At 55.4% G+C, this 24960-nt stretch overlaps 6 protein-coding genes across 6 annotated transcripts; 3 read left to right on the forward strand and 3 right to left on the reverse strand.

The window, feature by feature from the left end:
* The first annotated feature begins 58 nt into the window (after positions 1 to 58).
* On the forward strand, positions 59 to 4005 carry BDY24DRAFT_380817 (mannosyltransferase putative-domain-containing protein). The gene is made up of 15 exons (XM_076639234.1): positions 59 to 386; positions 830 to 1164; positions 1268 to 1392; positions 1496 to 1701; positions 1806 to 1890; positions 1982 to 2154; positions 2233 to 2239; positions 2310 to 2377; positions 2447 to 2560; positions 2641 to 2686; positions 2753 to 2893; positions 2982 to 3075; positions 3150 to 3194; positions 3272 to 3536; positions 3632 to 4005. The coding sequence occupies exons 1-15, from the start codon at positions 198 to 200 to the stop codon at positions 3659 to 3661; spliced, it is 1923 nt and encodes a 640-aa protein (XP_076499185.1). The 5' UTR covers positions 59 to 197; the 3' UTR covers positions 3662 to 4005.
* Positions 4006 to 5429, reverse strand: BDY24DRAFT_380819 (uncharacterized protein). The gene is made up of 8 exons (XM_076639235.1): positions 5376 to 5429; positions 5245 to 5308; positions 5153 to 5173; positions 4965 to 5022; positions 4793 to 4825; positions 4400 to 4720; positions 4268 to 4285; positions 4006 to 4167 (listed from the first exon to the last, which is right to left on the reverse strand). The coding sequence occupies exons 1-8, from the start codon at positions 5381 to 5383 to the stop codon at positions 4127 to 4129; spliced, it is 564 nt and encodes a 187-aa protein (XP_076499186.1). The 5' UTR covers positions 5384 to 5429; the 3' UTR covers positions 4006 to 4126.
* A 1369-nt stretch (positions 5430 to 6798) lies between these two features.
* On the forward strand, positions 6799 to 12383 carry YPK9 (putative acid anhydride hydrolase; the record flags this gene model as incomplete). The annotated part of the gene is made up of 26 exons (XM_076637290.1): positions 6799 to 7104; positions 7188 to 7477; positions 7585 to 7729; positions 7797 to 7855; positions 7936 to 8011; positions 8072 to 8138; positions 8208 to 8555; positions 8632 to 8701; positions 8778 to 8840; positions 8916 to 8940; positions 9004 to 9160; positions 9228 to 9544; positions 9599 to 9691; positions 9848 to 10007; positions 10090 to 10207; positions 10273 to 10487; positions 10552 to 10763; positions 10836 to 10922; positions 10990 to 11096; positions 11169 to 11207; positions 11273 to 11341; positions 11402 to 11420; positions 11488 to 11569; positions 11642 to 11801; positions 11866 to 12014; positions 12085 to 12383. The coding sequence occupies 26 exons, from the start codon at positions 6799 to 6801 to the stop codon at positions 12381 to 12383; spliced, it is 3732 nt and encodes a 1243-aa protein (XP_076499187.1).
* On the forward strand, positions 11905 to 15854 carry SWA2 (auxilin-like protein SWA2). The gene is made up of 4 exons (XM_076636793.1): positions 11905 to 12014; positions 12085 to 13492; positions 13566 to 15543; positions 15648 to 15854. Exons 2-4 carry the CDS (start codon positions 12269 to 12271, stop codon positions 15668 to 15670), a joined length of 3225 nt encoding a protein of 1074 aa, XP_076499188.1. The 5' UTR covers positions 11905 to 12014; positions 12085 to 12268; the 3' UTR covers positions 15671 to 15854.
* On the reverse strand, positions 15565 to 18772 carry BDY24DRAFT_252856 (uncharacterized protein). The gene is made up of 7 exons (XM_076636795.1): positions 18662 to 18772; positions 18345 to 18557; positions 17794 to 18261; positions 17263 to 17615; positions 16396 to 17170; positions 16153 to 16315; positions 15565 to 16072 (listed from the first exon to the last, which is right to left on the reverse strand). Exons 2-7 carry the CDS (start codon positions 18389 to 18391, stop codon positions 15905 to 15907), a joined length of 1974 nt encoding a protein of 657 aa, XP_076499189.1. The 5' UTR covers positions 18392 to 18557; positions 18662 to 18772; the 3' UTR covers positions 15565 to 15904.
* An 813-nt stretch (positions 18773 to 19585) lies between these two features.
* On the reverse strand, positions 19586 to 24764 carry VPS54 (Vps54p). The gene is made up of 12 exons (XM_076639236.1): positions 24576 to 24764; positions 24310 to 24426; positions 22483 to 24172; positions 22256 to 22399; positions 21931 to 22180; positions 21449 to 21862; positions 21293 to 21380; positions 21098 to 21219; positions 20933 to 21019; positions 20733 to 20858; positions 20565 to 20656; positions 19586 to 20440 (listed from the first exon to the last, which is right to left on the reverse strand). Exons 1-12 carry the CDS (start codon positions 24697 to 24699, stop codon positions 19609 to 19611), a joined length of 4086 nt encoding a protein of 1361 aa, XP_076499190.1. The 5' UTR covers positions 24700 to 24764; the 3' UTR covers positions 19586 to 19608.
* Between the last annotated feature and the right edge of the window lie 196 nt (positions 24765 to 24960).

Here is a 24960-nt window from a genome sequence, read left to right on the forward strand (position 1 = left end):
GCAGGAAATCGAAGAAGCTCAACTTCGAAAGTGCCCCCCTGCCTTCCCTCCCTTGTCCACAACAAACAGGCCCTTCCTCCCTCCGACTTTTTCTTTACTCCTCTCCCCTCTCAAGCCCCAGGGCCTCTTCGTACCCCTCCATATAAAAGCAGCCAGCAGGGAAGCAGCGGAATCTCCCTTGCTTCGAAAACGAAATCATGTCGAACGGACTCCTCCCTTCCTCCTCCTCCTCCCCTTCGCCTCCCTCCGCCCTTCGTTCACTGGACACGATCCTCAGCAATCTCCCTCGGACAGCGAGGTCGACGAGGAGGACAGTCTCGCTGGTGATTCTCTTTGTGTTTCTGAGCGTGTTGGGGTTCGGGATGAGAGGAACGAATCTCACCGAGGTCAGTTCGAGCTCTCTCTCTCTCTCTCTCCGCCTCTCCCTTTCTCTTCCTTCTTCGACAGCGAGATAGACGGGCCAGGTGGACGCGAACATCCGAGGGATTCTGCTCGGGGTGGTGATGGAGGGGATTACGGTCGGAAAAGGGAAGCTAGGAGTCTATCAGAGCTTGAAGACCAACGAAGGGGAAGCTGCAGCAGCTCGAACGAACCGCGGGCTGAAAGAGCTCCAATGGCGGGCTCGCTGCTTGCCAGAGGTTTCTCTAGCTCTCTCTCAGGTCAGGCGAAGGTTTACTACGAGCCGGAGAGTGTGAAGTTTAGCCGGGAAGGGGATCTAGAGATGCGGCTCAGGACTCAGAATTTGTTGAGCTTGAACTCACCTTCCTTCCCTCCCCTCCCTCCCGTCCTCCCTCTCCCTCCCTCCCCTCTCTCTCCTTTCTCCTTCCAGGTCCATTCAACCCTCTTCCGCCCTTCCTCCTCCCCCATCGTCATCTCCCCCGTCTCCTCCTCCTCCTCAGGCCAGTCGGAACTCGACATCGCCTCTCGTCCCCTCCCGCTAAAAACGCCAACACGCGATCGTCTTATCGCATGGGCTAACGCCCCTGGAGGACGAGGAGAGATCCCAGGGGAGATTGAGCTCGGAGGCATGTACCTCGAAAACTTGGTTTCGTGCTCGAACGTCTGGCCTAGCCATTCGCTCGAGTTGGAGAAAAACAATCAACATCTTTGGAGGAGTTTGAATCGGTCGACACTGCACCATCATAGAACGAGGCTAATCGATAAGTGAGTTTCTGGGCAGAGAGGAGGTTGGCTAGAGGCTAGAAAAAGATTGTAGTCGGGAAAGATGAAGGAGACTGACAGTCGGCTTCCTCGTTCTCGCGTTCAGCTTGGTCGACCTCGAATCTCGTGGAGTCATGGAGCGGTACGGGAAAGGGCGAGGAATCGTGCTGACGGCCGGCAACTCGGATACTCTTCAGCGAGTTCTCTACACCCTTCGGATGCTGAGAAAGAGTGAGCTCTCTCCCTCTCGTTCCTTTGTTCTCCTCCCGCCTTCCATCGACGCGACGACTGACCTCTGCGAGCCCTTCCTTTCTTTTCTCCCCACGCTTATTAGCCTACCACTCGACTCTCCCCGTTCAGATCTATCACTTCCCCTCCGAGAAACCTCCAGCAGACTCGGAGCTCGTCAAGGAAGCGAGGGAGCTGGGTGCTGAACTCGTCGAGGCCGCAGGAACGACGAAGGATCCTGGAAGGAGGAAGAACTACCATCTGAAGGCGATTGCGATTGTTCAGTGTCCTTGGAGGGAGGTGCTGTATCTGGTGAGCTTTTGCGAGGCGGAGGAGAGGAGAGGAGAGACGCGTCGAACGACGACCTTCCTCGGGTTCGTGCTGAACTTCTCCTTGCTTTTCTCGTCCGATCCCAGGACTCGGACAACATACCGACGAGGGATCCTGAGTACATGTTCGAGGCGGAGCCTTACAAGAGACTTCGAGCGATGTTTTGGCCAGGCGAGTTCGAAATCCAGTCGCGTCGTTGCTGCTCTTTTCTCACGCCTTCTTACGCTGACCGAGTGCTCTTCCCGTCTTATTGCTTTCGCAGATTACTGGAAGTCAGCAGCTTCGAACCCTATCTGGGCGATCCTCGGAGTCCGCTGTCGTGATGAATGGGAGATGGAAGCTGGGCAGATCCTCATCGACAAGAAATATCATCTCGATGCCATGCTGCTTTCGCAGGACATGCTCACGGATTGGGCTTTCTGGTTCGGCTTCAGCGTGAGTTTCTTTTAGCGTATCGTCGACTTGGTACCGAAGAGAAGGTAGAAGAACTGACAGACGCATCTTCTCTTTCAGGACGGAGGTTCGTCTCGTCTTCCCTTCGGCTTTGCGTCCTTCGTCCTCTCAGCTGACGCTTCGTCTTCTTGCTACAGACAAGGACATCTTCCGATTTGCTTTCCTTGCTCTCCGTAAACGATGGGCCGTTCCAGGTCGATACTTGGTGAGTCGCTCTCCTTTTCCTCTTTCGACCTCTTCGCTCGTTCTGACCTTCTTTTTTTCGAATCACCAGGGTGTCGGAGGTCTCCCCTCAGCAACAGCGAGCGGGTCGTTCTGCGGTCTCACGATGATGCAGTACGATCACCTCGGAGCTCCTCTCTTCGTTCACTACAACCTTCTCAAGCAGGTTCGTTCATCTTCATCTCCTTCCTTCGACGCGTCGAGAGCGAGACTGAAATTGACCTCGCCTTCGTATTCTCGAATCAGGTTGGAGGAGGGATCTATCGAGGTTTCTCTTGGGGTCGTACAAAACGTGAGTTGACCCTTTGTTGTGCTTCTACGGACCGATCTCGAGCTCAACCTCTCCCTCCTCTCGCAGAGTTCCCGCTCTTCCTCGCCGCTAAACATGACCCTCAACCGAACTCGACTATCTTCGAGGAGAGGATGAAGGCCATTGCTCAGGATGCGGAGGACCCTGACTTCAAGGACGAGCTGGAGAAGGTGCGAGGGTACGGAGACAGTGAGTCCTTCTTCATTTCGTCCCGCTCAGCTCGAGTTTGCCGTGGATTCTGACGTCGTTCTCTCCACCTTCTTCTTTCTTCTTCTAGCTGATTGCGATATGCTTGCCGATGCCGACGACCTGGGACGAGCTCGAGCACCTGCTTCGGAAGAGATTCGTCGTCGAGCAGCTACTGAACGAGGGTTCGTCGTTTTCCCATTTCATCGTGCTTCGCATCGAGTCACCGTACTGACTTCTTCCCTCTCGTCACCCACAGTTCGAGAGCCTTCTTCCATGGAGGATGGAGCTCAGCCTTCTGCGTGTACGTCCCCTTTTCCTTCCTTCCTCTCGTCATCTCCACTCATACTGACTCGTCGTCCCTTCATCCTTCTTTTGCAGCGACGCCCGCTACGACGACCCTCGACCCGACTCTGCTCGACTCGCCGACGACGTCGCTCGAGACGCCGAGCACGCTCGTCTAGTGAAGGTCTGGACCGACAAGGGCTACAAGCCAGGGGACGAAGGGTGGGAGCACGATCCTCCAAACATGGGAGGAGAGTCGCCGTTGGGGATCAAGTGGGGAGAGTTGGAGACGAACTTCGAGATAGCTCAGTGGGGGGATGATCCTCTGCTGAGGGATTTCGAGAATCAGATTTACGATCTTGTGAGTTCGATTCCTTGGCCTTCTTTCGTCACTAGCCCTCGTCCAAAAAACTCGCTCTGACGACCTTCCCGCCTTTCCTTCTTCTCGCCTCGCAGGGCTTCGTTCCCTCCGGACAGGGGTTCTAGCCGCATTTATTTCTGTTAATCAGCTTTAGAGCTATCTGAGGTTCTCCATATCGTTCGCTTATAGACTCTAGATATATCGCCAGAGGAAGGACTCCCCGTCGGACGCGTCGTCGGAATCGCCCTTTCCTCTTTTTGTATTTCTTCTTCGGTTTCGCTTTCATCCACTCACCTTCTTGCTTAGACCCACTCCTCATTCCATCTGCTCGTGCTGTTCTCTCCGCGGTCTTACCTCTCCTCTTCGGTCCTTTGCATCTTCTTCTGTTCATCGACGCGTTCGTCCTTTCTCTCTCTCCCACACACGTTCTCTCGTCGTCTCCTTTTCTCTCTTTGGGTTTGTAGCTGCTTTTTTCGTTGTGTTGCATGCTCGTTTTTGCATTTTGGTTCGTGAAGAGAAGGAATCGTATACAACGGGACGGAGGCAAAACGTGAAAGAAAGAAAGAAGGACTAGAGGGCAACGATGGCGTTCAAGCTCCGACGTTAGGGTCAGACTGTCCGGACCTTTGCTCTGTCAGAACGGAAAAGGAAAAGCGGCAACTTGAAGTCAGCTCACGAGAAAGCGAGACAAAGGGGAAGCGAAATGGGGGTAAGGGAAGAGAGGAACGAACGGGAATCGTCGTTGATGGCTGCAGAAGCACGAGAACCAACCGAGGACTAGTCAGCTTCCAACCACCTTCCCATCGTGTAAATAATCCCCCTCCGTCCCCTCATCAAGCAGAAATGGAACTCAAAAGACTCACAAGAGAATCCCGAGAACCCTCCCGTCTTCCCCTCGCCCCCGAACGGAGTCGTCGTCCCACTGGCTCCTCCATACTCGGATCCACTCCTGCTGTGCCCCTGAGAGTCCATTCCACCTCGGTAGTCTCCCGAAGTCTCCTGCTCAGAGTTCCCACCGAACTGTCCTCGAGATCCAGAGTCGTCGCCTCCCATCTGGGCTTTCCTCGAGAAGGGGTTGCCTCCGTAGCCTCCCTCATCGGTCGTGTCGTGGTTGTTCTCGGGATAGTTTCCAGAGGATTCTTGAGCTGGGTTCTGGGACGATCCGTAGGCTGGCTCTGAGGTTTCTGTTGCGATCGGAGGAAGGAGGAGAGAGGGTGAGCTCGAGAAACGGGAAGGATTGTTGGGAGAAGACGAACGTTGCTCCTGGTTGGAAGATTGATCTTGCTGAGCTGAAGGGATCAAAAAGCAAAGGGAGAAAGCAGTCAGTAAACTCGAGTTTTTGTTGGGGAGACATCGAGACGGAGCTCCGAGGAAGGAGGGCTGTTGGTTGGGGAGGGAGGGCACGATGAGTGACGATGGAGAACTCACCCGAAGCCTGTCCTCCTCCAAGTTTAGAAGTGTATTGACCCACGTCGATTCCAGTTTTCTAAGAGGGTGTCGGAGAAGGAAGGAAGGGAGGAACAGGGAACGGGAGTCAGAGGGAGGGAAGGCTGAAGGGAGGAGATGCGAGCTTGGGAGGGAGGAGATGGCGGATCGAGAGAACGGGCTGAACGAACCTGCTGGACGAAATCTTCGGCCTGAGAGCATGGGGAAGGAAGAGGGTAAGCTTCTGAATATATAAAGGGGGTCAGAGAGACTGAAGTTTCACCTTCTTTCCGTTCTCTGACTGAAGGAAGGACTCGGCTTTGGAGAGGTTGGCTTGAGAGAAGAGGCTGCGAGAGGAAGAGAAAGCGTCAGTACAGTCCCAGCATCGCACCGAGAAGAAGGAGAAGGTCTCACTTATCCATGGTATGGTGTTTAAAGAGGGTGCGAGAGAAGGGGGAGGTGATGGTTGGGAGGCGAACAGGGAAAGGAAGGGGAGGAACGAGCCGCGACCGCCCGACCTCTCGTCTGCGCATCTGGAAGCACGAGCCTGATGACGTCGGGCAAAAAGGAAAACAAAAAATCGATAGAGAAGCTCAAAACCTTCCATCCGACCTACTCCTGAAGTTCTGAAATTTTCACGATCTTGTGCGATGTTTGACGAGGTTCAAAACGAGAGAAGACCTGCTCGACCTCCTCTCCTTCGAGCCGCTTTCCTTCCCCCCTCCCTTCTCTCCCAACGCTCACCACCCTCGGATTCGATAGATCATGCCCAAGTCAACGGCGTCCTCGTCGTCCTACTCCTCGGATGGAGCTCTCCCAACGAACTCCTCGAGCCATCCTTACGGAACTCAAGAACCAAACGAGCAAGATTCCAACCCTTTCACCAGCGACTACACGGAGGACGCCAGCCCTCAGGACATCAGGGAGGCCATAGAGATCCGAGGAAAACACAGAGGGAGGAGCGATAGTATGAGCGGTTGGGGAGGTGAAGAAGACGGTTAGTTTATCCTTCGGTGGTTCGTGGGAGCCAGAACAAGAAGAAAGAGAAGGAGAGACGTTCACCTCCTTCTTTCCCTTCCTTCCCTCGTCCCTGGGCCTACTCGATCTTCCGCGTCTCGACAGGATTCAAGCTCATACCTCCTCAGAGTTCTCACTCGGATACTGATCTTCAACTTTTCTACTCTCAACAGGCAACCAAACCTCCATCTTCTCTGGTCCAGGAGCTCAAGCCGTTCCCTCCTCCGTAACCTCGATGCACCACTTCCCTGGCTCGCTCTCTCGCCACTCCTTCTCCCTCGAGAACCACCGTCGTCGATCCAACTCCAGGATGTCCCTCTCTCGTCGTCAAAGCACCGACTCTCGTCGAAACAGCGTCGCCGCTCCTCGTTCGGAGGAGGGAGGAAGCGCCAAAAGTGCCGACGCACCAGAGACGGACGAACCTGAGCAGGAGGAGCAAGGAGTCATGGGAGGAGTCTTTGATGGAATCGCCAGTGCTCTCGGATTCGGCTCAGCTCGAGTGGACGACGAGGAGGAAGGAGGAGCCGGAGGAGGAGGTCGAGGACGTCGTTCGTTCTCCTCTCAACGATCAAGGTCGCGTCCCAACCTCAGCCAACGCTCGTCTGCTCGGTCTCAAGCCAACTCGGAAGCCGTCTCGAACGAGGATCTCTCAGAAGGAGACGATTGGGGATACTCTTCCAACGAGGACGGCACGACGGAATCGGATCGATACTCGGTTTCCTCGTCTCGACGATCCTTCGACTCGGAGAACAACGATCTCCTCCCTCCTTCTTCTCGACCTCACTCCCCTTCCTCGCCCAACATCATGCCTATCCAACTCATGGACGAGGTCTTCCAACCTGGACACGAGACGCAGAGGTCAGCAACCGAGTTGCCTAAGGAGTTCGCCGCGACGGAGGGAAGCAAGTCGAAGCAGATCATCGTCCTTCCCGATGAGGATCTCAGCATCTTGTTCGTCGGGTACGCGACGGTGGCATGGAAGGAGTTTGTCTGGTGGATAGGGTGCTTGTTGTCGGTTGGAATTCTGGGATTGGTGGGGAGATGGGTGCCGAGAGCTTGGGTTGGATGGGTGGGAGTCGAAACTGAGTTTGGAGATGAGAAGAGGAACCAGTGGGTTCTCGTCGAGGTGAGTCTGCCTCGTCTGAAAAGGTCGCTCGTTTTGTAGTAGAGTATGTATACTCACTCGCCTCTCTGACTTTCGCCTCGCAGACTCCCTACAAGGACCTCAACATCCAATCGATCCAAACCATCCCTTACCCTTACCCTCTTTCGACCGTCTTCCCTCCTACCCGTTCTTCGTCGACCACTCCCAACGGAACTCTTACTGGAAACACCACTCCTACTCCCGCAGGTCCCAACGGCGCCAAGATCTTGGTCGCGACGGATCTCGAGCGAGGACGAGTTGGATGGGAGGATGCGCTTGGATTCCTCAAGGTCGTCGAGTATCGGTACACGAGGTTCGCTTTGGATGAGAGGTCGGGAGAGTGGAAGATGATCAGGTGAGTCTCGTAGATCTTAATTTATCTGAAAGGAGGGGACTTCGAAGAAGAAGAGTGCGGCGGCACTGACCAGGACGCGTCCTTTGTTTTGCGTTCGATGAGAACAGGGATTGGAGGGATCACCTTTGGACTTCGCTCAAGGCCGTTTCTTCCGGGTTGGATGAGTCGACGAGGGAGCAAAGAAGGATCTTGTTTGGTGGAAACTCGATCGATATCGAGGGAAAGAGCGTCTTGACCATTCTGCTCGACGAGGTGGGTTCGACTTCAGTTCTGCCTTCCGCTCGAACCGTCGATCTGACCCATACTCTTTTTCTTACAGGTCCTGCACCCTTTCTACGTCTTCCAGGTCGCCTCTATCGTTCTCTGGTCTCTCGACGAGTGAGTGTCTGTCCAAGGCGAGAAGATCTCGACGCGTCGCACAAATCGGCTGACGTCTTTTTCTTCTCTCCTCTGCCCAGCTACTACTACTACGCCTTCGCCATTGCTCTGATCAGTGTCTCGAGTATCTTGCAGACTCTCTTCGAGACCAAGAGGGTGAGTCAAGCATTTCTACCTCCTGGTTCGTCTCGTGTACTGACGTTCCTCCTTCGACAGACCATCGAAAGGATGCGAGAAATGTCTCGATTCTCATGCGACGTTCAGACCCTCATCGGTGGAGAATGTAAGCTATCCACCCTCTTCGCCAGGTCTCCGTTCTCGTCGCTGATCTAGCCTTCGTCGCTTTCCACAGGGCTCGTCGTCGACTCCTCTTCCCTCGTCCCAGGAGACATTTTCGACGCCGCCGACACCTCTCTCGGAGTTTTCCCTTGCGACGCCGTTCTCCTCTCCGGAGACGCCATCGTCAACGAGTCGATGCTCACTGGTGAATCCGTCCCCGTCTCCAAGATGCCCATCAAGGACGAAGGACTCATCGAGATGTCGAAGGAGGTCAAGAACGGAAGCACCGACGTCGATCCTGATCTGGCCAAGCACTTCCTCTTCGCTGGAACCAAGATCATCCGAGTTCGACCTGTTGGGAACGGGAACGGAAGCCCTGGAGGTCAAGGAGCTCGAGCACCTGCTTTGGTCGTTCGAACTGGTGAGTTCTTGCTCGTCTCTTTCGCTGAAGGAAGGATCGAGGACTGAACTCCATCTCTTTCTTCCTCCTGATGCAGGATTCAACACCACCAAGGGAGCTCTTGTCCGGTCCATGCTCTTCCCCAAGCCTATGGGATTCAAGTTCTAGTTCGTTGACCTTCCTTCCTTGTCGAGCATCAAATCTTAAAGCGTCGAGCTGACCTTCTCCTTCCCTTCACATCAGCCGTGACTCGATGAACTTCATCGGAGTTCTCGCCATGATCGCTGGGTTGGGTTTCCTCGTCAGGTACGTACCTTTTCTCGACGCGGCGTAACCCTCGTCTTGAGCTGACCCTCGCTCTTCCCTCCCTCTTTTCAACAGCGTCGGCAAATTTATCGAGATCGGAGTAAGTCTTGATCTTCCCCTTTCACGCTTCGAACTCTTGCTGATCCGGTGCACACTTTTCCAGATCAAATGGCACACCATCCTCGTTCGAGCCCTCGATCTCATCACAGTCGTCGTCCCTCCCGCTCTTCCTGCCACCCTTTCCATCGGTACCACCTTCGCCATCGACCGACTGAGGAAGCTCGGAATCTTCTGTATCTCTCCCAACCGAGTCAACATCGGTTAGTCTGAAGACATCCGTCTGCTTCTTCGATGAGAACAAGATCTGACCGCCTTCTCGTTTCGCAGGAGGAAAGATCAACGTCGTCTGCTTCGATAAGACCGGAACTCTCACCGAAGAAGGTCTTGAGGTTCTCGGAGTTCGATCCATCGACAAAACTACCGGTCGCTTCTCAGAGCTTCATTCGGACGTCACAGAGGTCCCTCTCACCGGAGGAGAGAACGGGAAGACGCCTCTTCTGTACGCTCTCGCCACCTGCCATTCGCTCAAGAGGATCGACGAGGACTCAGTCGTCGGAGATCCCCTCGACATCGAGATGTTCAACTTCACCGGCTGGATTCTCGAGGAAGGACGAGCTGGATCTTCGAAGAAGGAGGAACCTCTTGTCGCTCCCATCACTCCTGGAGAACAACCCGTCGTCAAAGCTCCTTCCAAGCAGGCCGAACGTCCTCAAACTCTCGTCCAGACCGTAGTCAGGCCTCCTTCGAGCGAACCCTTCCAGGTCGAAGACGCCCTCAAAGCCGGATCCAGAGTGAGCCAGCCGTCTTCATCCTCCCCGTCTTCCTCGTCTCGTTCGCGGCGGCCAGCAGCAGGGTCGACCTCAACCCGCCCTTCTTCATCCGCTTACCCTCTCGCCACTTTATCTCCTACCTCCCACTCTTCTCCTCTTCCTTCTCCCTCCCTTCAGCATGCCCACTTCCTCGAACTCGGAGTCATTCGAACCTTCGACTTCGTTTCGAGTCTTCGTCGGATGAGCGTCGTCGTGAAGAGGCTGAAGTCCCCCAGCATGGAGGTCTACGTCAAGGGAGCTCCCGAGGTCATGGCCGATATCTGTGATCCTGCTTCTTGTGAGTTTCGTCGTCTCAGTTCTCTTCCAAGCTTGCTCATCGACTGACTCTTCCTTCTTCGTTTCCTTCTTCGACGAATCAGTCCCCCAAGACTACGAGGATCTCCTCTCCTACTACACCAAGCACGGGTTCCGAGTCATTGCCATCGCTGGAAAGTCGGTGCCTGGATTGACGTGGCTCAAAGCTCAGCGAATGAAGCGGTGAGTTTACTCACCTTTCCGACGCGTCGAAGGCTGAGCTGATCCTTCCTGTTCGTCCTTCGCAGAGAGCACGCCGAGTCGGGTCTTCAGTTCCTCGGTCTCATCATCTTCGAGAACAAGCTCAAGCCTTCCACCACCGGTGCCATCGCCGTCCTTCGAGGTGCTCGTATCGCTCAACGAGTCGTCAGTGGAGACAACATCAGGACCTGCATCAGTGTCGCCCGAGAGTGCGGTCTCGTCTCTCAGTCTGCGACGGTCTTCCTTCCCAAGTTTGCTGAGGGTGAGCCCATTTATTCTCCCACTCTTTTTCTTCTCTCGAGCTGATCTTAAACTCTCTACCTCAGGAACCGTCACCTCGCCCGACGCCAGGATCTCGTGGCACTCGGTCGACGACGACGATTTCCAGCTCGACGAGTACTCTCTTCGCCCTATCGCTCAGGACGGACCTCAGATCATCGATCAGGACGACGATGAACCCCTGGAGTACAGTCTCGCCGTTACTGGAGACGTCTTCCGATGGATGGTCGACTTTGCTCCTCTCGACACTTTCCAACGCGTCAGTTTGCTTCTCTTTCTCGTCCCCTTTTTGTCGACTCACACGATGTCTCTCTCTTCTCTGTTTTCAAAGATGCTCATCAAGGGTGTCATCTTCGGTCGATTCTCGCCTGATGAGAAGGCTGAGCTCGTCGAACGGTTGCAAGGACTCGGATACACTGTGAGCTCCTCTCCTCTCCTTCGCTCCTCCCTTCGAGATCGAACGCTGATCTCCCTTTTGCTCTCAGGTCTGCTTCTGTGGAGATGGTGCCAACGACTGTGGAGCTCTCAAGGCTGCCGATGTTGGAATCTCGCTTTCTGAAGCTGAGGCGTCCGTCGCTGCTCCTTTCACGAGGTTCGTCCCGTCTCTCGTCCCTCTTCCCTCTTCAATTGAGCAGAGCCTGACTAGTTCATCTTCTTCCTCCAGTCGAATCGCCGACATCTCCTGTGTTATCGAGGTCATCAAGTGAGTTGACCTTTCCAGGTCGGTCAAACGAAGGAACTCGAGCTGACCACCTTTCGACTTTTCAGGGAGGGACGAGCAGCTCTCGTCACGTCTTTCAGTTGTTTCAAGTACATGGCTCTCTATTCTCTTATCCAGTAAGTCTACCTCTCCACAGCTCCTCATCCGCATAGATGCTGAACATCCCTCTCTTACAGATTCACGACCATCACCCTCGTTCGTCCTTCAACCTTTCTTCTCTCCTCCGCTCCCTCTCGCTGACCTCTCCTCTTCTCGTGAACAGCTCTACTCCTTTGCGTCCTCGCTAGGCGACTTCCAGTTCCTTTACATCGATCTCTTCATCATCATTCCCATCGCTGTCGCTAGTGAGTCCTTTCGTCTCGTCCAGTGTCCGAACGAGCCCCTTTGTTGACGCGTCTTTCCGTTCCCTTTCGCAGTGGGTCGAACGCTCCCTTCCCCGGAGATCCACCACAAGCGACCAACTGGCTCCCTCGTCTCCAAGAGGGTTCTCACCAGTATCATTACTCAGACCCTCATCAACGGAGTCATCCAACTCTCGGTCTTCTTCCTCGTCAAGCAGCAGCCTTGGTACGTCTCGTTCTCTCCCCTTTCCCCGTTCGACTTTGGCTAACTTTGGTTGTCCTGCCTTTCTTTCCTCTAGGTACGAAGAGCCCGAGGTCAACGTAGACAAGCTCGAGACGCTCAACTTCGAGAACACGGCGCTGTTCCTCGTCTCGTCCTTCCAGTACATCCTCATGGCGGCCATCTTCTCCGTTGGACCTCCCTACAGGAAACCTCTGTACTCGAACTGTGAGCATAGCATATCTTCGATCGAATCTCCTCACTCTTGACTGACTTTGTTTGTTCTCTCGATCTGCAGTCTCCCTCATCGCCTGCCTGACGGTCTTGACGGGATTCTCGTCGTACATCCTACTCTTCCCCTCGATCCCCGTCTCGCTCTTCCTGGACCTCATGGACATCGACATGGGCTTCAAGCTTCAGCTCCTCGGAATCGTGGCCATCAACGCTCTCGCCTGCGTCGCCGCTGACAAGTTTGTGGAGGGATGGATCGTCAAGGGCTGGACGAAGACGAGGAACTGGTGGAGAGGAAGGTCGACGAGGAGTCGGAGGAGGACGACTGGAGGAAAGCTTTACAAGGCGGTGGAGAGTCGGCTTTAGAACATCTCATCTGTGCTTTCATCTCAAGAGAGAAATACTCGAAAATCACGAAAACGAGACGCGATCGAGGGGAAGGGCTGAGGAGACGAGCGCTTCACCTCGTCCTCCCTTCCCGTTTAACCCTCATCCCCCTCCTTCGCTTCGCCACGATGGACGACCTCAACGACCTCGTATGGACTAGTCCACCCTCGAATACCAACAAACAACCTCTCCCCAACTCTTCTCGGACGGGCTCCCCCTTCTCCTCCTTCGACATGCTCGCCAACACCTCGAACCGGTCCTACTCTCCTTCCCCTTCTTCCTTCAACGCTCCCTCCTCCTCTTCGAACCTCAAACCTTCACCAGCAGCTCCAGCACCACGCTCGGCAGCATCCTCGGACGCTTTCGCCTCCCTCTTATCTCTCGGAGGGTCGTCTTCCGGTGGATTGTCGATGGCCGAGAAGGCAGCGAAGCTCGCAGACGAGGCCAGAAGCAAGAAGGAAGCTGAAGCGAAAGCTTTCGCTGGTCAGGGAGCCTTTTGGGACAAGTTTGGAGGTGCAGAAGGAGCGAATCCTTCAGGAGCAGCGGTCAAGTCTCCAGGTGCTGTAGGAGGAGGAGCAGGAGGAGGTCTATCAGCTCTGTTGGCACTCCCTCAGAGGATCTCCTCGCCTTCCTTGGTTCCCTCCCGTCCAACCTCGTCCGCCAGCAACAACAGCAGACCTGCCTTCACAACTTCTACCTCTTCTAAACCCCCTATACTTCTCGGTTCCCCTTCCAACGATCTCTGGAGCGAGTTCGACACTCTCTCGTCACCTCCCCTCCATCCCTCCTCCTCCTCCTCGTCCTCGAAACCTCCTCCTCCTCCGACGCAACCTCCCAAGGCGACCGACTCCTCGTTCGACTCGTTTGACCTCTTCGAGGACCTCACCATCTCCTCCAAGCCATCTCCCTCCCAACCTCAACCTCCTTCCTCCTCCTCACGCCGTTCAACTCCTGGAGATCATGATTTCGGGAACAGAGAGGACAGAGACGACGACGATGGGTGGGGAGGAGAGGATGCTGGCGGACTGCTGGGTGGGAATGGCTCGGACGATGATGACTTTATGGGAGCTTTCAATCAGAAACCCAAGGTTCGTTCGCTCTGTGAGCTCTTGCCTTCCTTCCCTCGTCTTAACCTGACCTTCTCCCTCTCTCCCCTCTTAGCCTTCGGACTCTCGCTCCCGCACCACCTCCAACTCTACCTCTCAACCACCACCTTCCCAACCCTCTTCCTCCTCTCGTCGCCCGCCCTCTCCTCCACCTCACATCCTCGGCCAAATCGTCGAAATGGGCTTCTCCCTCTCCCAAGCTCGAAACGCTCTCGCCTCCACTCCCAGCGGTCTCGACGTCCAAGCAGCTCTCGAGATGCTCATCTCCGAGAGTCAAACATCAGCTCCTCCACCAGACGAAGCAGGAGGACCCGGAGGCTTCGAGTCAGAGGAGGAACGAAGTCGTCGAGAGGAGGAGGAGGCAGCCGAGCGTCGTCGTCGTCGTCGTCGGAGAGGACCTGCTCGAGGGGAGGCAGCAGCCCCTTCGTCCTCCTCGGCAGCTGGATCAGGAGCTTCGACGCCTCTCAGTGACTCGCTCTCGGCCGCTCAGCTCCAGGATCAGGCGAGCAAGCTGCTGGCTTCGACGAACCTCCTCGGCCAGAGCATGTTCAACCGAGCGAACGCGTTCTGGAAGGAAGGGAAGACGCAGGTCCAGAAGGCCTACGAGGAGAGGCAAAAGGCTGTGGAGGCTGCTGCTGGAGGTGCTGGGAAGGCGGCGGACGGAAGACCAAAGTGGATGGTGGACGCTGAGGCGTTTGAGGAGCACGAGCGGGGAGGCGCGTCGAACGGAGGAGGAGGAGGGTTCAGGGATGGAGACGAAGAGGACGAGCAGGACTCTCGACCTTCAAGATCGAACGGGAACAAACCATCTCAGCCAACGGAGGCTCGTCCAGCTCCTCGGCAGCAACGGGAACCTCCTCAAGTCGCGTCGACTTCAGCGGCAGCTAAGGTCGCGTCGCTTTTCAACGACGAACCCGTCCCCTACGTCTCTTCCAACCGTCGTCGGCCAGCACCATCCACTTCAACCAGCAATGGATCCAGTCGAGTTCAACAATCCTCCTCGATCTCGAGATCTTCCACTCCAGCACCTCCCGCCGCTCCTCTTCGGAAACGAGACATCGTCTCCTCCTCTCCCTCCGCTCTCGAAGCAGCCACCTCCCATCGAACCAAAGGAAACGAACACTTCAAGCTCGGTCAATTCGGAGACGCTGAAGCAGCCTACACCTCAGCCATCGACTCCCTCCCCTCGGGCCATCTACGTCTCCTCCCTCTCCTCAACAACCGAGCTGCCGCTCGTCTCAAGAACGGAGATCACTCAGGTTCAGCAGCCGATTCGACGTCGGTCATCAACCTCGTTGGAATCGACTACCATCCTTCGAAGGAGCACCCTCTCCCCTCGGATTTCGCAGATCTTCAGCTCGGAGAGGCTCTCGTCAAGGCCCTCTCGAAGAGAGCGGCGGCGTACGAGATGGGAGAGAAGTGGGAGAAGGCGAGGGAGGATTGGGACTTGTTAGGGACGTTGGACGTCGGAGGAGCTGCTGGGCAGGCGGCCAAGATTCCTGCTATGGACGGAGCGAGACGGTGCAGGAAGATGACGGACGTGATGAACGGGAAGAAGCAACCCACTCCCTCGACGTCCTCCTCCCGACCTCCTCCTCCCAAACCAACCCCCTCCTCTTCTTCCTCTCACAACTCTCGACGCCATCCCTCCAAACCCGCTCCTCCACCTCCCTCCGTATCCACCAAACCCTCCGAAGCTCTCTCCCGCCTCCAAGCCTCCAACACCGCTCAGGAATCCGAAGACCTCCTTCGATCTCAACTCAAGGACTCCGTCGAAGCTCGTCTCCTCGCCTGGAAACTCAACAAGGAAACCAACGTCCGAGCTCTCATCGCTTCCCTCGACAGCGTCCTGTGGCCGGAGCTGGGGTGGCAGAAGGTCGGGCTGCACGAATTGGTGACGGACAAGCAGGTCAAGACCAAGTACACGAGAGCGATCGCGAAGGTTCATCCGGACAAGTTGAACGCTGGAAATGCGAACACGACGGTGGAGCAGAGGATGATTGCTGGAGGGGTGTTTGGGGTTTTGAACGAGGGTGAGTGGTCTTTCTTTCCGAGGGGTTCGAGTTGGAGACGCGTCGAAGAGGAACGAAACGGCTGACCTTCTTTTCGTTCGTCTTTTGACTTTTCCTCTCACCAGCTTGGAACGCGTCTCAGAACTGAGATCGTAGGACGTCAGGTAGTTTAGATTAGATCTTTCGTCAGGAGGACCTTGGAGTAATTCGGTATTTCTTGCTCTTTGCTCGAACGCAATTCGAAAAAAGAGACGAAATGAAACGAAAGCGCGTTTGATCGAACTAGACTACAAAATCGAGATAGAGACCTGAAACTTAAGCTAAAAGAAGACGATAAGACAACGCGCTGCTACAACCCTCCCAACCAATTCGAAAGCAAAAGCTACCGAGCAAGATGGACGTCGGCGACGAGCTCCACTCGCACTCCTTCCGCTCCTCCCTCCCTCGGTCGCTGGTCCTCCCTGAGGCGAAGGACGAGCTTCTGATGCAAAGGGAGAGGAGAACTGTGGTCGGTGGCGGTCATTTGGGCGAGGAGAGCGTACCCGTAATCCTGTGAAGCGGATCGAACGAGTCAGAATCGTCCCAAAGACGCGTCGAAGAAAAACATCGAGTAGAAGGACGGGAACTCACTGCGGCCGAAGAACAACATTTCACGAGCTGCACATGCTGAATCGTGGTGGGGACGAAGATCTCGATTCGGCCGACGATCTCGAGGTTCTGATCCTCGAAGTTCTGAGTAGGGAAGAAGTCGAGGTTGGGAGGGAGGAGGAGAGGATTGTAGCGATGGTGAATACTGAACGAACGCGAAGAAGCAAAAGTCTATCAGTCTTGAGTCTTCGAGTGCAAGACGAGGAGATAACTCGAAGAACTCACTCTGCTCGAAGCTGAACCGTTCCCTCCGCCGACTCGACGTGCGTCGGGCTCTCCTCCGAAAACGTCCTCACCATCATCGAACCTCTCCAAGGTCCAACCCCACCACCACCATTTCCTCCTCCTCCTACTTCCTCTCTCAAACTAACGTCCTCGTACTGCTGCTGATCTCCTCCAAGTGCCTCCTCGACGCGTCCATTCTCCCCTCCTCCCTCTCCACCTGTTCCTCCAAAACCTCCGTCTCCTTCCCTCAGGATCATCGAAGATCCATCTCCTTCGTAGTAGGAAGCCTCTGTGTTGAGTTCCGACGTCGTGTCCATCGAAGGTCGGGAGAGGGAAGGCTCGGGAGATGCTGATGGGAAGTTGAGGAACTCCTGGCTGCTCGTTCCTTCGACGGTTTGGAGGTGACGAGGAATGGACGAGGGAGGCATCGACGATGGGATGGGAGGAAGGGAGATGGTTGGGTTGTTTCGGAACTGGAGAGTTGGAGGTTGGCTGTGGTAGGAAGGGTACTGAGGACTGATGGGAGGGTACTGCTGCTGACGTTGATCTCCCGCCGAACCGACTCTGGGGAGAGGAGAAGGTAGATACGGGTCCGGCATCTGCTGAGGAGGGAGTTGATGGCTCTGATACTGCTGCTGCTGCATCTGCGACTGTTGTTGACGTCGAGCGTAGTCGTGGATCTGCTGTTGAGGGCTGAGCGTCGGAGAGGAGGCGAGATGAGGCTGAGGTTGAACCGGAACTTGTCCTGTCATTCGAGCGACGATGTTGAGTGCAGCTGGAAACGAAAGAATAAAGAGTTCGACGAAAAGTCAGTGACGAGCGAAGATGAACGAGACGAGATGAAGAAACTCGAAGCTCAGAGCTTACCTGGGTTGACGATGGCGACGAGACCAAGGGCTCGAGATCCATCGGGATGCTGACCGAACGACAACGCGTCGAAGATGAGATGAGGTTGTCCGATCTCAGGTATCCCAGGGATGACAACTCCCAGAGCACCCTTCGAAACGATGGTATCGCAGAGCTGGACGATCATCCCCGGCGCTCGACGAATCGATTCCATCTGGTGGTCGGAGACGTTGAGAATGGCTGCGTTGGCTTCGGATCTTGGACGAAATTGGAGGGCGAGGGAGTCTGGACGGATTCCACCGGGTCTACCGACGAACTTGAAGTTTCGAAGGGAGATGGGATGAGGGAGGAGACCGGTGGGGATGGTGGGTTGACTGAGTGGGTCGAGGAGGAAGAACAGGGGAAAGTCAATTCGTCGAAAAGAAAGGGGAAGATGAAGCGGAAAAGCAGAGATCCGAGAAGATGGAAAAACAGAGAGATCCGCCGGTTCGTCGGGGAAAAGAGAGTCGGAGGGAAGGGAGAGACGCGACGCGACGAGAAATTCGAGCTCACCTTCCCAGCGTCCAACCGTCGCAAGGGACGAGTACCTGACCTCCGCCATGTGCAGGAATCACCAGATCCCCCTGCCAGAGCCTCTCCGATCCTCCAGGTTCCCTCGTCGCCTGCCGCTCTCCGTACGATCCCATCCTTCTCGGCTGAGGAGGAGGAGGAGGTTGACCGTGAGCTTGTTCCGACGGGTGCTGAGCGACTCGGGATTCCGTTTGAGGGGTAGGGTAGGTTGAAGGTTGTTGCTGTTGGGAGGGGGTTCTGAGTTGGTGGGAGGGAACGGCGGAGAGGGTTCGTGAGGGAGTCGAAGAGGGTTGTTGCTGAAGAGGCTGATTTGACGACGACGAGCTCGACGATGACGTTCGAGGGTGAGCAGGTCGGTCTGTTATATCGTCGATGGTTCCATAGCTAAGATGGCTGAGGTCTGGGATGGCTTTGATGAACGCTTCCACGTTTGGCTTTCGGTCGAACATCCTGTCAGAAACGAAGCCGACCCCCCGTGTCAGCTCTTCCTCTTTCTCGACGTCGAAGAGAAGGAAGATGACGATCGTACTCACGCCTGGCGAATCTCCCTACTTCGGTGCGCGTAGGTGCTCGACGACATTGCTGAAACTCGAACTCGAACCTCCTGATCCTTCGACTCCCAGCTCCCAAAGCCTGCGACCGTCGATCCGCAAGTCAGGAAGGGACAGATGATCGTCTTGGACGCGGGAGGGGTAGCGATGAGGTGGAGGAGATGGCTGAAGAGGCAATCGAAGCAGATTTGGTGACTATCGGAGAGGCGAGAGGAACGGAAGAGAGAGAAGAGAGGACGCGACGAGTCAGTCAGGTCGCTTCCCTTTCACTGGGGTTTCTGAAGAAACGAACGACTCACCGACAAGGGATGACGACACTGAACAGAAGGAAGGGAGTGAGAAATCAGCAGGAGAAGATAGTTAAGGAAAGAAGACGGGGCAGAAGGAGAGAAACTCACTGGCTTCCGATGCTGCTCGACGAAGGAAAGAACGCGACTTTGTGAGCTCAACGAAAGAAGGCCCACGAAGACGATAGCTCGACACTCACAGAACATCCTTGCACCTGATGCAAAAGTGAGAGAAGCAAGGTCAGCTTTTCTCTTGAGAGAACGAAGGGTCAAAGTCCATCCTTCCCCATCAAAAAGCTGAAACGCTCTGAGCTCGCCACTCACGTTTCGCAGAGATCCCTCCCAACTTGCAAGCCCGATCTCGCTAGTGCAGCTTGAGGACCCTTCCCAACAGACTCCGTCGCTGCTCCTGCTGAAGTACCAGTTGTGCTTTCAGACCCACTTCTCTTCCTCTTCAGATCCGGCTCCTCCTTGACTTTGCTCCCTGCTCCTGCTCCTCCGGACGGTTTCCTCTGCTTCGCTGCTGCTGCTGGTGCTGGAGGGACAATAGGTTCTGCTTGAGGAGGAGGAGGAGGAGGAGGAGGAGGTTCTTCGTCGGCGAGAGGGGACAGAGGCGAATCCGAGCGATAATCAGGATGAGAGGCTGCAAAAGAGAGCAAAGATGGGGAAAGACGAGTGTCAGCTTCGGGGAGAAGGTCGTTGCGAACAGAAGAGATGAAGAAAGAGCTCACTTTGACGAGAAGAACGACGCATCTGGGGGAAGAAGGAAGGAGGTGTTAAAGTAGAAGATGGAAGTTAGAAGGGAGAAGGGAGAAGGAGAAGGTCTGAAAGTGTGAAAGAGGGAGAAAGATGAGTTCTCGATGAAGTCTTCTCACCCCTTTCTTCCTGTTCACTTCCTCCTCCTTGACACGCGCGACTGACTTCACATCTCTGCAACAAGAAGAAAGAAAAAAAACTTCTCATGGATCCCCAGTCCCTACTTGATCCTCTCCTAGATCCTTCGCTCCATCTTCCTCCTCTATCGCGTCGACCGCTCCCTCTTGCTCCTTCGTCTCCTCCTGCGTCAAACCCGGACCATCACCACTCACTCCCTCCTCCTCCTCGACTTCGATCGGAAGACTCGGCGACTCTCCTTCGACAGCCTTCTCCTTCTCCTTCGGTGGTATTGACGGAGGAGGTGAAGACGAAGGTGGATCCTGGGAGGGTAAGGGTGGAAGATCCGATGAAACAGAGGGAGGAGTAGGTGATTTCGGGGGAATTGGCGGCAGTTCTGATTCTCGAGAGGGCGTGGGAGGAGGAGGAGGAGGTGAAGAGGAGCTGTTGATGGTAGGTTCTTGGGAGGAGATGGGTGAAGTAGGAGAAGGAAGGGAAGGAAGAGGTGGGAGAGGTGAAGGAGGGAGATGGATCGACGTGGGAGATGGGGAGGCCTGGTCTAGCTTCACCTCCTCCTCCTCCTCCTCAGGTTTCGAAACGACGACCTGAACGCTCTCCGTACCCGTCTCCTTCTCCTTCGCCTCCTCCTCAAGCTCCGAGACAGGCGTTCCCATCCCAGACGACCCGAGAGTGTTCCCCAGCGACTCCCCGACGAGCTCCTTCTCGACTCCTCCTGACGGCGACGAGGGTCCGTCGCTTCGTTGACTGACTCTCCGCATGAGCATCTTCATGCTGGCTCCGACTGGGAGACGAGGAGTGGATTTGTCCTTGACGAGGGTGACGAGGAGGGAGGAGATGGGAGTGGTGTTGGGGAGGAGGGAGAGTTTCGAGTGGAGATGAGTCGCGTCGAGGAGGAGGCTGTTGATGAAAAGAAAGAGGAGCGACGAAAGAATGAGAGTCAGTGACGAAACGAGGAAGGCTACTGAGAGCTATAGAGTGAAAAAGGGATGCCTGAGCAGAAGAGAGGAAGAGGGAAACTCACCGAGCCTTCGCATCCTCGCTCCTCAATTCGATGGTCTGGTAGGCTTCCGAAAGACCGTGGTTGATGGAAGCGAAGACTTGGGAGGACACCGACTACAAGACAACATGAGACGAGAGTCAGCCAGCGAAAAGACGACGAAGAAGGATGGGAGGAGGAAGAACGACTCACGTCGACCGTCTGATCAGGCAGATACCTCGACAAGATCTTGTGAAGCTGAGTCGTCTCCTTGACCAGCAGCTCTATGTACTCATTCGGCTTCCCAGGACGTCGGGAAGGTGCTTCCCATTCGATCTCCTGCAGCGACGACGGAACAATCGAGGGTCAGCTCGTTTCGAACGACGCGACGAAGAGACGAAGGAGGAACTCACCCTCAGAGCTTTGAGATGAAGTGAGAGACGATCTCCCATGATAGCAACCAGCTTGGAATGGATCTCATTCTGGTGCTCTTGGTAGTCCTGAGAGAAAGGGAACGAGGAAAAGGCGAGGTCAGTCGAAAGTCGAGAACGAGCAAAGGAAGAGGGAAAGGTACTCACTCGCTTGAGCTTGTCGAACTCGACGAGCATGACGGCCTGCTTGGGATTCAGATGGCGGCGGAGAGTCTCTCGGATGTAAGGAATGAGAGCAATCATGATTGAAAGAGATTGAGAGGCGAGGGCTGCGAAGGGACGAGACGAAGAAGGGGTCAGCCCGAAGAAGAAGGACAGAAGAGAAAGAGGTCGAGGACTCACCGAGATGCTTCGCAGTGATGTTTTTGAGTCCAGCAGACCGCATGGCACCAGCTCCAAGAACGACCTGACACGTCCGAGAGTTGAAGGACTGATGGGGCAGAAGGAGGGAACCGAGAGTCAGTCCGGGTCGAACGAGGAGGTCGTCGAACGACTGACCTTGAGGAACTCGATGATCTTTGACATCGCATCCGTCGTCAGCAGGTCGATGTTGATTACGATCTTGATGTAGTCGAGGAGGAGTTCCAAAGTTCCCAACGTGGCTCCAACGACGAAGTACGACCGATCCTCGATTTGAAGGTGCTTCTTGTTCGTCGCCGGTGTTGTTCCGTTGCTGGTCCCGTTCGTCGCTGAGGGTTGAGGGTTAGTGGGAGTTCCGTTCGATGGAGACGAGGAGGAGGTGGAAGAGACGATGACGAGCTCGAAGGGGTCGGCGACGGCGGATTCGAGGAGGAGGTCGACGACGTGTTGTTGAGCTGGAGTGGTTTCCTCGGGAGCCCAAAGCTCGTTCTCGACCAGACGGGCTGAGGTGGAGACTCGTTGCGAGTGATAGGTTTGGAGGAAGGTTTTGGCCTGAAAAGGAAACGAGGGAAATCAGCAACGTGATGCGAAGAGGAGACGCAACGGAAGGAGTTGCTCACCTGAACGACCATCGTTCCTCTCAACCCAACGATCATTTTCCTACAGATCACCTCACACGCAACGACAAAACTCCAAGCCTCACTAAACATCTCAAGGAACTGTCCAAGCTGGAGAGCTGCGTGCTGCTCGTTCCGGACTCCGATGATCTTGGACGCTCTCGAGTTGGCGAGTTCGGAAGCGGTCGAGAGGACGTCGGAGAGATCTCCTTTGATGGATGGGAGGGTGGAGGAGAGGGAGGAGTTGAGGGTGCTGGTGGAGAGGGATGAGGATGAAAGAAGGTCAGACGAGAACGAACAAAGGAGGCCGAAGAAGAAACCGACTCACCTCGCATCCTCGAGAATCGATTCAATGGCCTTCGAGAACACCTCGATCGTCCTGACACAAGCGATCAGGCCTGAGAACATAGCCTTCTCGATAGCCAGGAACTCTGCATGATCGAGGTCCTTGAGAGCCTTCACGAGAGGAGCTCTGTGAAAACGAAAGAAAAAGTCGAGTCAGACGCGTCAGAACTCGACCTCCTCTTCTGCCTCTCAGCTCGAAGCCCAACTCACTTCGTAGCCACAGCACCACCATTCACACCACCCATCTCCTCCTCCGTCCCGCCTTCCCCTCCACCAGGCATATGCCTCTTCACCGCCTCCTTGATCTCCCCAATCGCCACCTCTCGATAAACACCAACCAACCTGCCTCCCTCCCTCACACGGATCAACCCTTCCACCAAGGGCCCGATCCTTCCCTTCAACCCATCCTCCAGAGCTTCAGGAGACCGAGGTTTCGACATCTCCCCGACGAGAACGGCGTGGAGTTCGGATTCGAGCTGGGTGGCGATGGCGAGAGCGAGAGCGGCGAGGGTTTGAGGGAGGTGGGAGAGGGAGGAAAGGGTTGTGAGATCTGTGGGTGGGTAGCGAGATGAGGAGGAAGAGGAGGGTTTGGAAGCTGAGGAGGAGGAGCGATGTTTCGTTGGTGGAGGGTGGGGAGAGGTTGTTGTTTGTGATGAGAGGGACGAGTCGCGTGGAGGAGGAACGAGGTGATGGGAGGTTGAAGAGGAGGAGGGTAAGAGGGAGAGTTCCTCCGAGTCTCCTTCTGGGAGTTCAGCGAGATCGTGAAGACCTGCTGGTTTGAACCGAGGGGAGCTCCTCGGCGAAGGTCTTGACGAAGGGGACGCCGACCTCTTCCCTGCTGCTCCTGATCCTCCTGCGACTCCGTCCTCCGAGACGTTGATGGAGAGCTGCTCTCTCTCCTTCCCTTTTCCCTTCCTCTTCACCCAACCATCTACCTCTTCCCAGATCTCTACAGCTCCGTACCCATCCCCAGCTGCCACCAAGCTCTTGATCATCCCAACGGCCTCCTCGACTCCTCTCACTTCCCTCACCGCGCCCTCGACCCTCTTCAACCCTCCCAGCGTCCGATGAAGCCGCACGACCTCCAGTCCTCTCTGAGCCTGACCTTCGTCGAGGGCTACGAGCTCTGTACGAAGAGAATCGATCCGAGAGAGGCACGACGACGACTCCGACTGGAGATCCTGGAGGTTGGTGAGAGCTGCGAAGAAGGAGGAGGATCGACGAGAGATCTCGAGGACGAGGTGCTGTTCGACAACGTCGAGGTAGGAGTTGAGTTTGTCTTGAAGAACCTGGTTGGTAGTAACGTCTTCGATGGGTCCTCCTCCTGGTGTTGATAAAGCGGAGTGCGGAGGTTGTCGAGGCGAGAAGGTCGAGGCGCGAGGAGTAGCGCTTGGAAGCGGGGAGGAAGGCAAGGAGGAGGACGAAGGGAGAGGGTTGAGGGTTGGGAGGAAGGAAGGAGAGGAAGGTGTAGGTGATGGAGAGGCGAAGGAAGGTTTCCGAGGAGTGGCCACGTTGTTGCTAGACGAAGAAGTGAAGGAGGGAGGAGGGAATTGTTCGGTGACCACGTCGAAGATGTGAGGGTTGCCGATGTTGAACTCTGGCTCGAAGAACACCTCAGGGACCAAGGATAGTTTGGGTAGATCCTTCTCGTCCTTGACAGGTTGGAACTGCCTCTCTCCTTGCTCTCCTACTCCATCGAAGGACGAAGGGACGCCTGCTCTGGCGGAACGAGCTTGTTCGAATCGATCCCATTCTGGCGAGATCGACTTGACGTAGGCATCGATGTCCTTCCTGTTGACTTTTGGGAAGACCTCAGCTTGAGGACCTGGAGGGAGAGGAATCCGGGAAGCTCGTAGAGGAGCTGAACGTTTGAAAGGATGGTTGAGGACTGTGCTGATGGCTGGGAGAGGCGAAGAGATGGCCGAGAGGGAGGGAAGGAAGGAGGAGAGAGAGAAGGTGTGAGCTCAATCTTGAGCTTGAACAGCATCCAGACCTTCCGGAAGCAACGAGAGAGCACGGTGAAGATAGTCGGCTTACCATGGAAACCTCTCCGATTCTGATCTGGATGAGAGTCATCGTTCCAAGGGCGGGACAAGCTGACGAGGTTGAGGTTGGAAAGGTCGTGGCCGCCAGACGACGAAGTAGTGGATCCAGCTGCAGAGAAAGAACGAAACGAGTCCGACCAGAAGGAAGGTTAGCATATAGAGCTCATTCAGTTCTAGCCGAGAGAGCGAGAAGCTTGGAGGCTGGCCCGTAGAAAGCGAAGAGAAGGGGTCAAATGGAAACGATGAGCTCGGACTCACCTCTCTCGAGTCTCAACCTGGTGAGATCAAAAGGTTTGGAAGCGTCTCCTTCGAGTTGGGTGAGAGCACTATCCGAAAAGACGCTCTCGGAAACAGCAGGCGAAGCTGAACGAGAGATGTCCATCGAACGAGAGGAGGGAACGGGAGGGGAGGGAGGAAGGGAAGGAGGGAGTGAGCTGGTGATGGTGAAGGGATCATAGGCATAGGGTTCCGAAATCACGAAAGAGGCCTGTTTGAAGAGTAACGATGAAACGAAGTAACGAAGCGAGAGAACAAGGACGAAAACAGTAGAAAGCGAAGTGTAGATCGAAAGTGTCCATGTAGTGCGAGAGAGAGAATTTGTGTTTGTTTGGTCAAGAAATGTAAAGAACGGACGAGACGCGGA

Source organism: Mrakia frigida, assembly GCF_051309035.1.
Source record: "Mrakia frigida strain ATCC 22029 unplaced genomic scaffold BDY24scaffold_6, whole genome shotgun sequence".
NCBI classification, from domain to species: Eukaryota; Fungi; Basidiomycota; class Tremellomycetes; order Cystofilobasidiales; family Mrakiaceae; genus Mrakia; species Mrakia frigida.

Coding starts and splice junctions, on each gene's coding strand:
- BDY24DRAFT_380817 (XM_076639234.1), top strand. CDS start 198: ATGTCGAACGGACTCCTCCCTTCCTCCTCCTCCTCCCCTTCGCCTCCC. Junction 1,165..1,267: donor AGAACGAGGCTAATCGATAA/GTGAGTTTCTGG, acceptor TCTCGCGTTCAG/CTTGGTCGACCTCGAATCTC. Junction 3,537..3,631: donor AGAATCAGATTTACGATCTT/GTGAGTTCGATT, acceptor CTCGCCTCGCAG/GGCTTCGTTCCCTCCGGACA.
- BDY24DRAFT_380819 (XM_076639235.1), bottom strand. Junction 5,174..5,244: donor AGTCAGAGAACGGAAAGAAG/GTGAAACTTCAG, acceptor CCATGCTCTCAG/GCCGAAGATTTCGTCCAGCA. Junction 4,826..4,964: donor TGGAGGAGGACAGGCTTCGG/GTGAGTTCTCCA, acceptor TGATCCCTTCAG/CTCAGCAAGATCAATCTTCC.
- SWA2 (XM_076636793.1), top strand. CDS start 12,269: ATGGATCGTCAAGGGCTGGACGAAGACGAGGAACTGGTGGAGAGGAAG. Junction 13,493..13,565: donor CTTTCAATCAGAAACCCAAG/GTTCGTTCGCTC, acceptor CTCCCCTCTTAG/CCTTCGGACTCTCGCTCCCG. Junction 15,544..15,647: donor GTTTGGGGTTTTGAACGAGG/GTGAGTGGTCTT, acceptor TCCTCTCACCAG/CTTGGAACGCGTCTCAGAAC.
- BDY24DRAFT_252856 (XM_076636795.1), bottom strand. CDS start 18,391: ATGTCGTCGAGCACCTACGCGCACCGAAGTAGGGAGATTCGCCAGGC. Junction 17,616..17,793: donor GACGGTTGGACGCTGGGAAG/GTGAGCTCGAAT, acceptor CGACCCACTCAG/TCAACCCACCATCCCCACCG. Junction 17,171..17,262: donor CGTCGCCATCGTCAACCCAG/GTAAGCTCTGAG, acceptor TTTCGTTTCCAG/CTGCACTCAACATCGTCGCT.
- VPS54 (XM_076639236.1), bottom strand. CDS start 24,699: ATGGACATCTCTCGTTCAGCTTCGCCTGCTGTTTCCGAGAGCGTCTTT. Junction 22,400..22,482: donor GGTGGTGCTGTGGCTACGAA/GTGAGTTGGGCT, acceptor TCGTTTTCACAG/AGCTCCTCTCGTGAAGGCTC. Junction 20,657..20,732: donor TGCCTGATCAGACGGTCGAC/GTGAGTCGTTCT, acceptor GTTGTCTTGTAG/TCGGTGTCCTCCCAAGTCTT.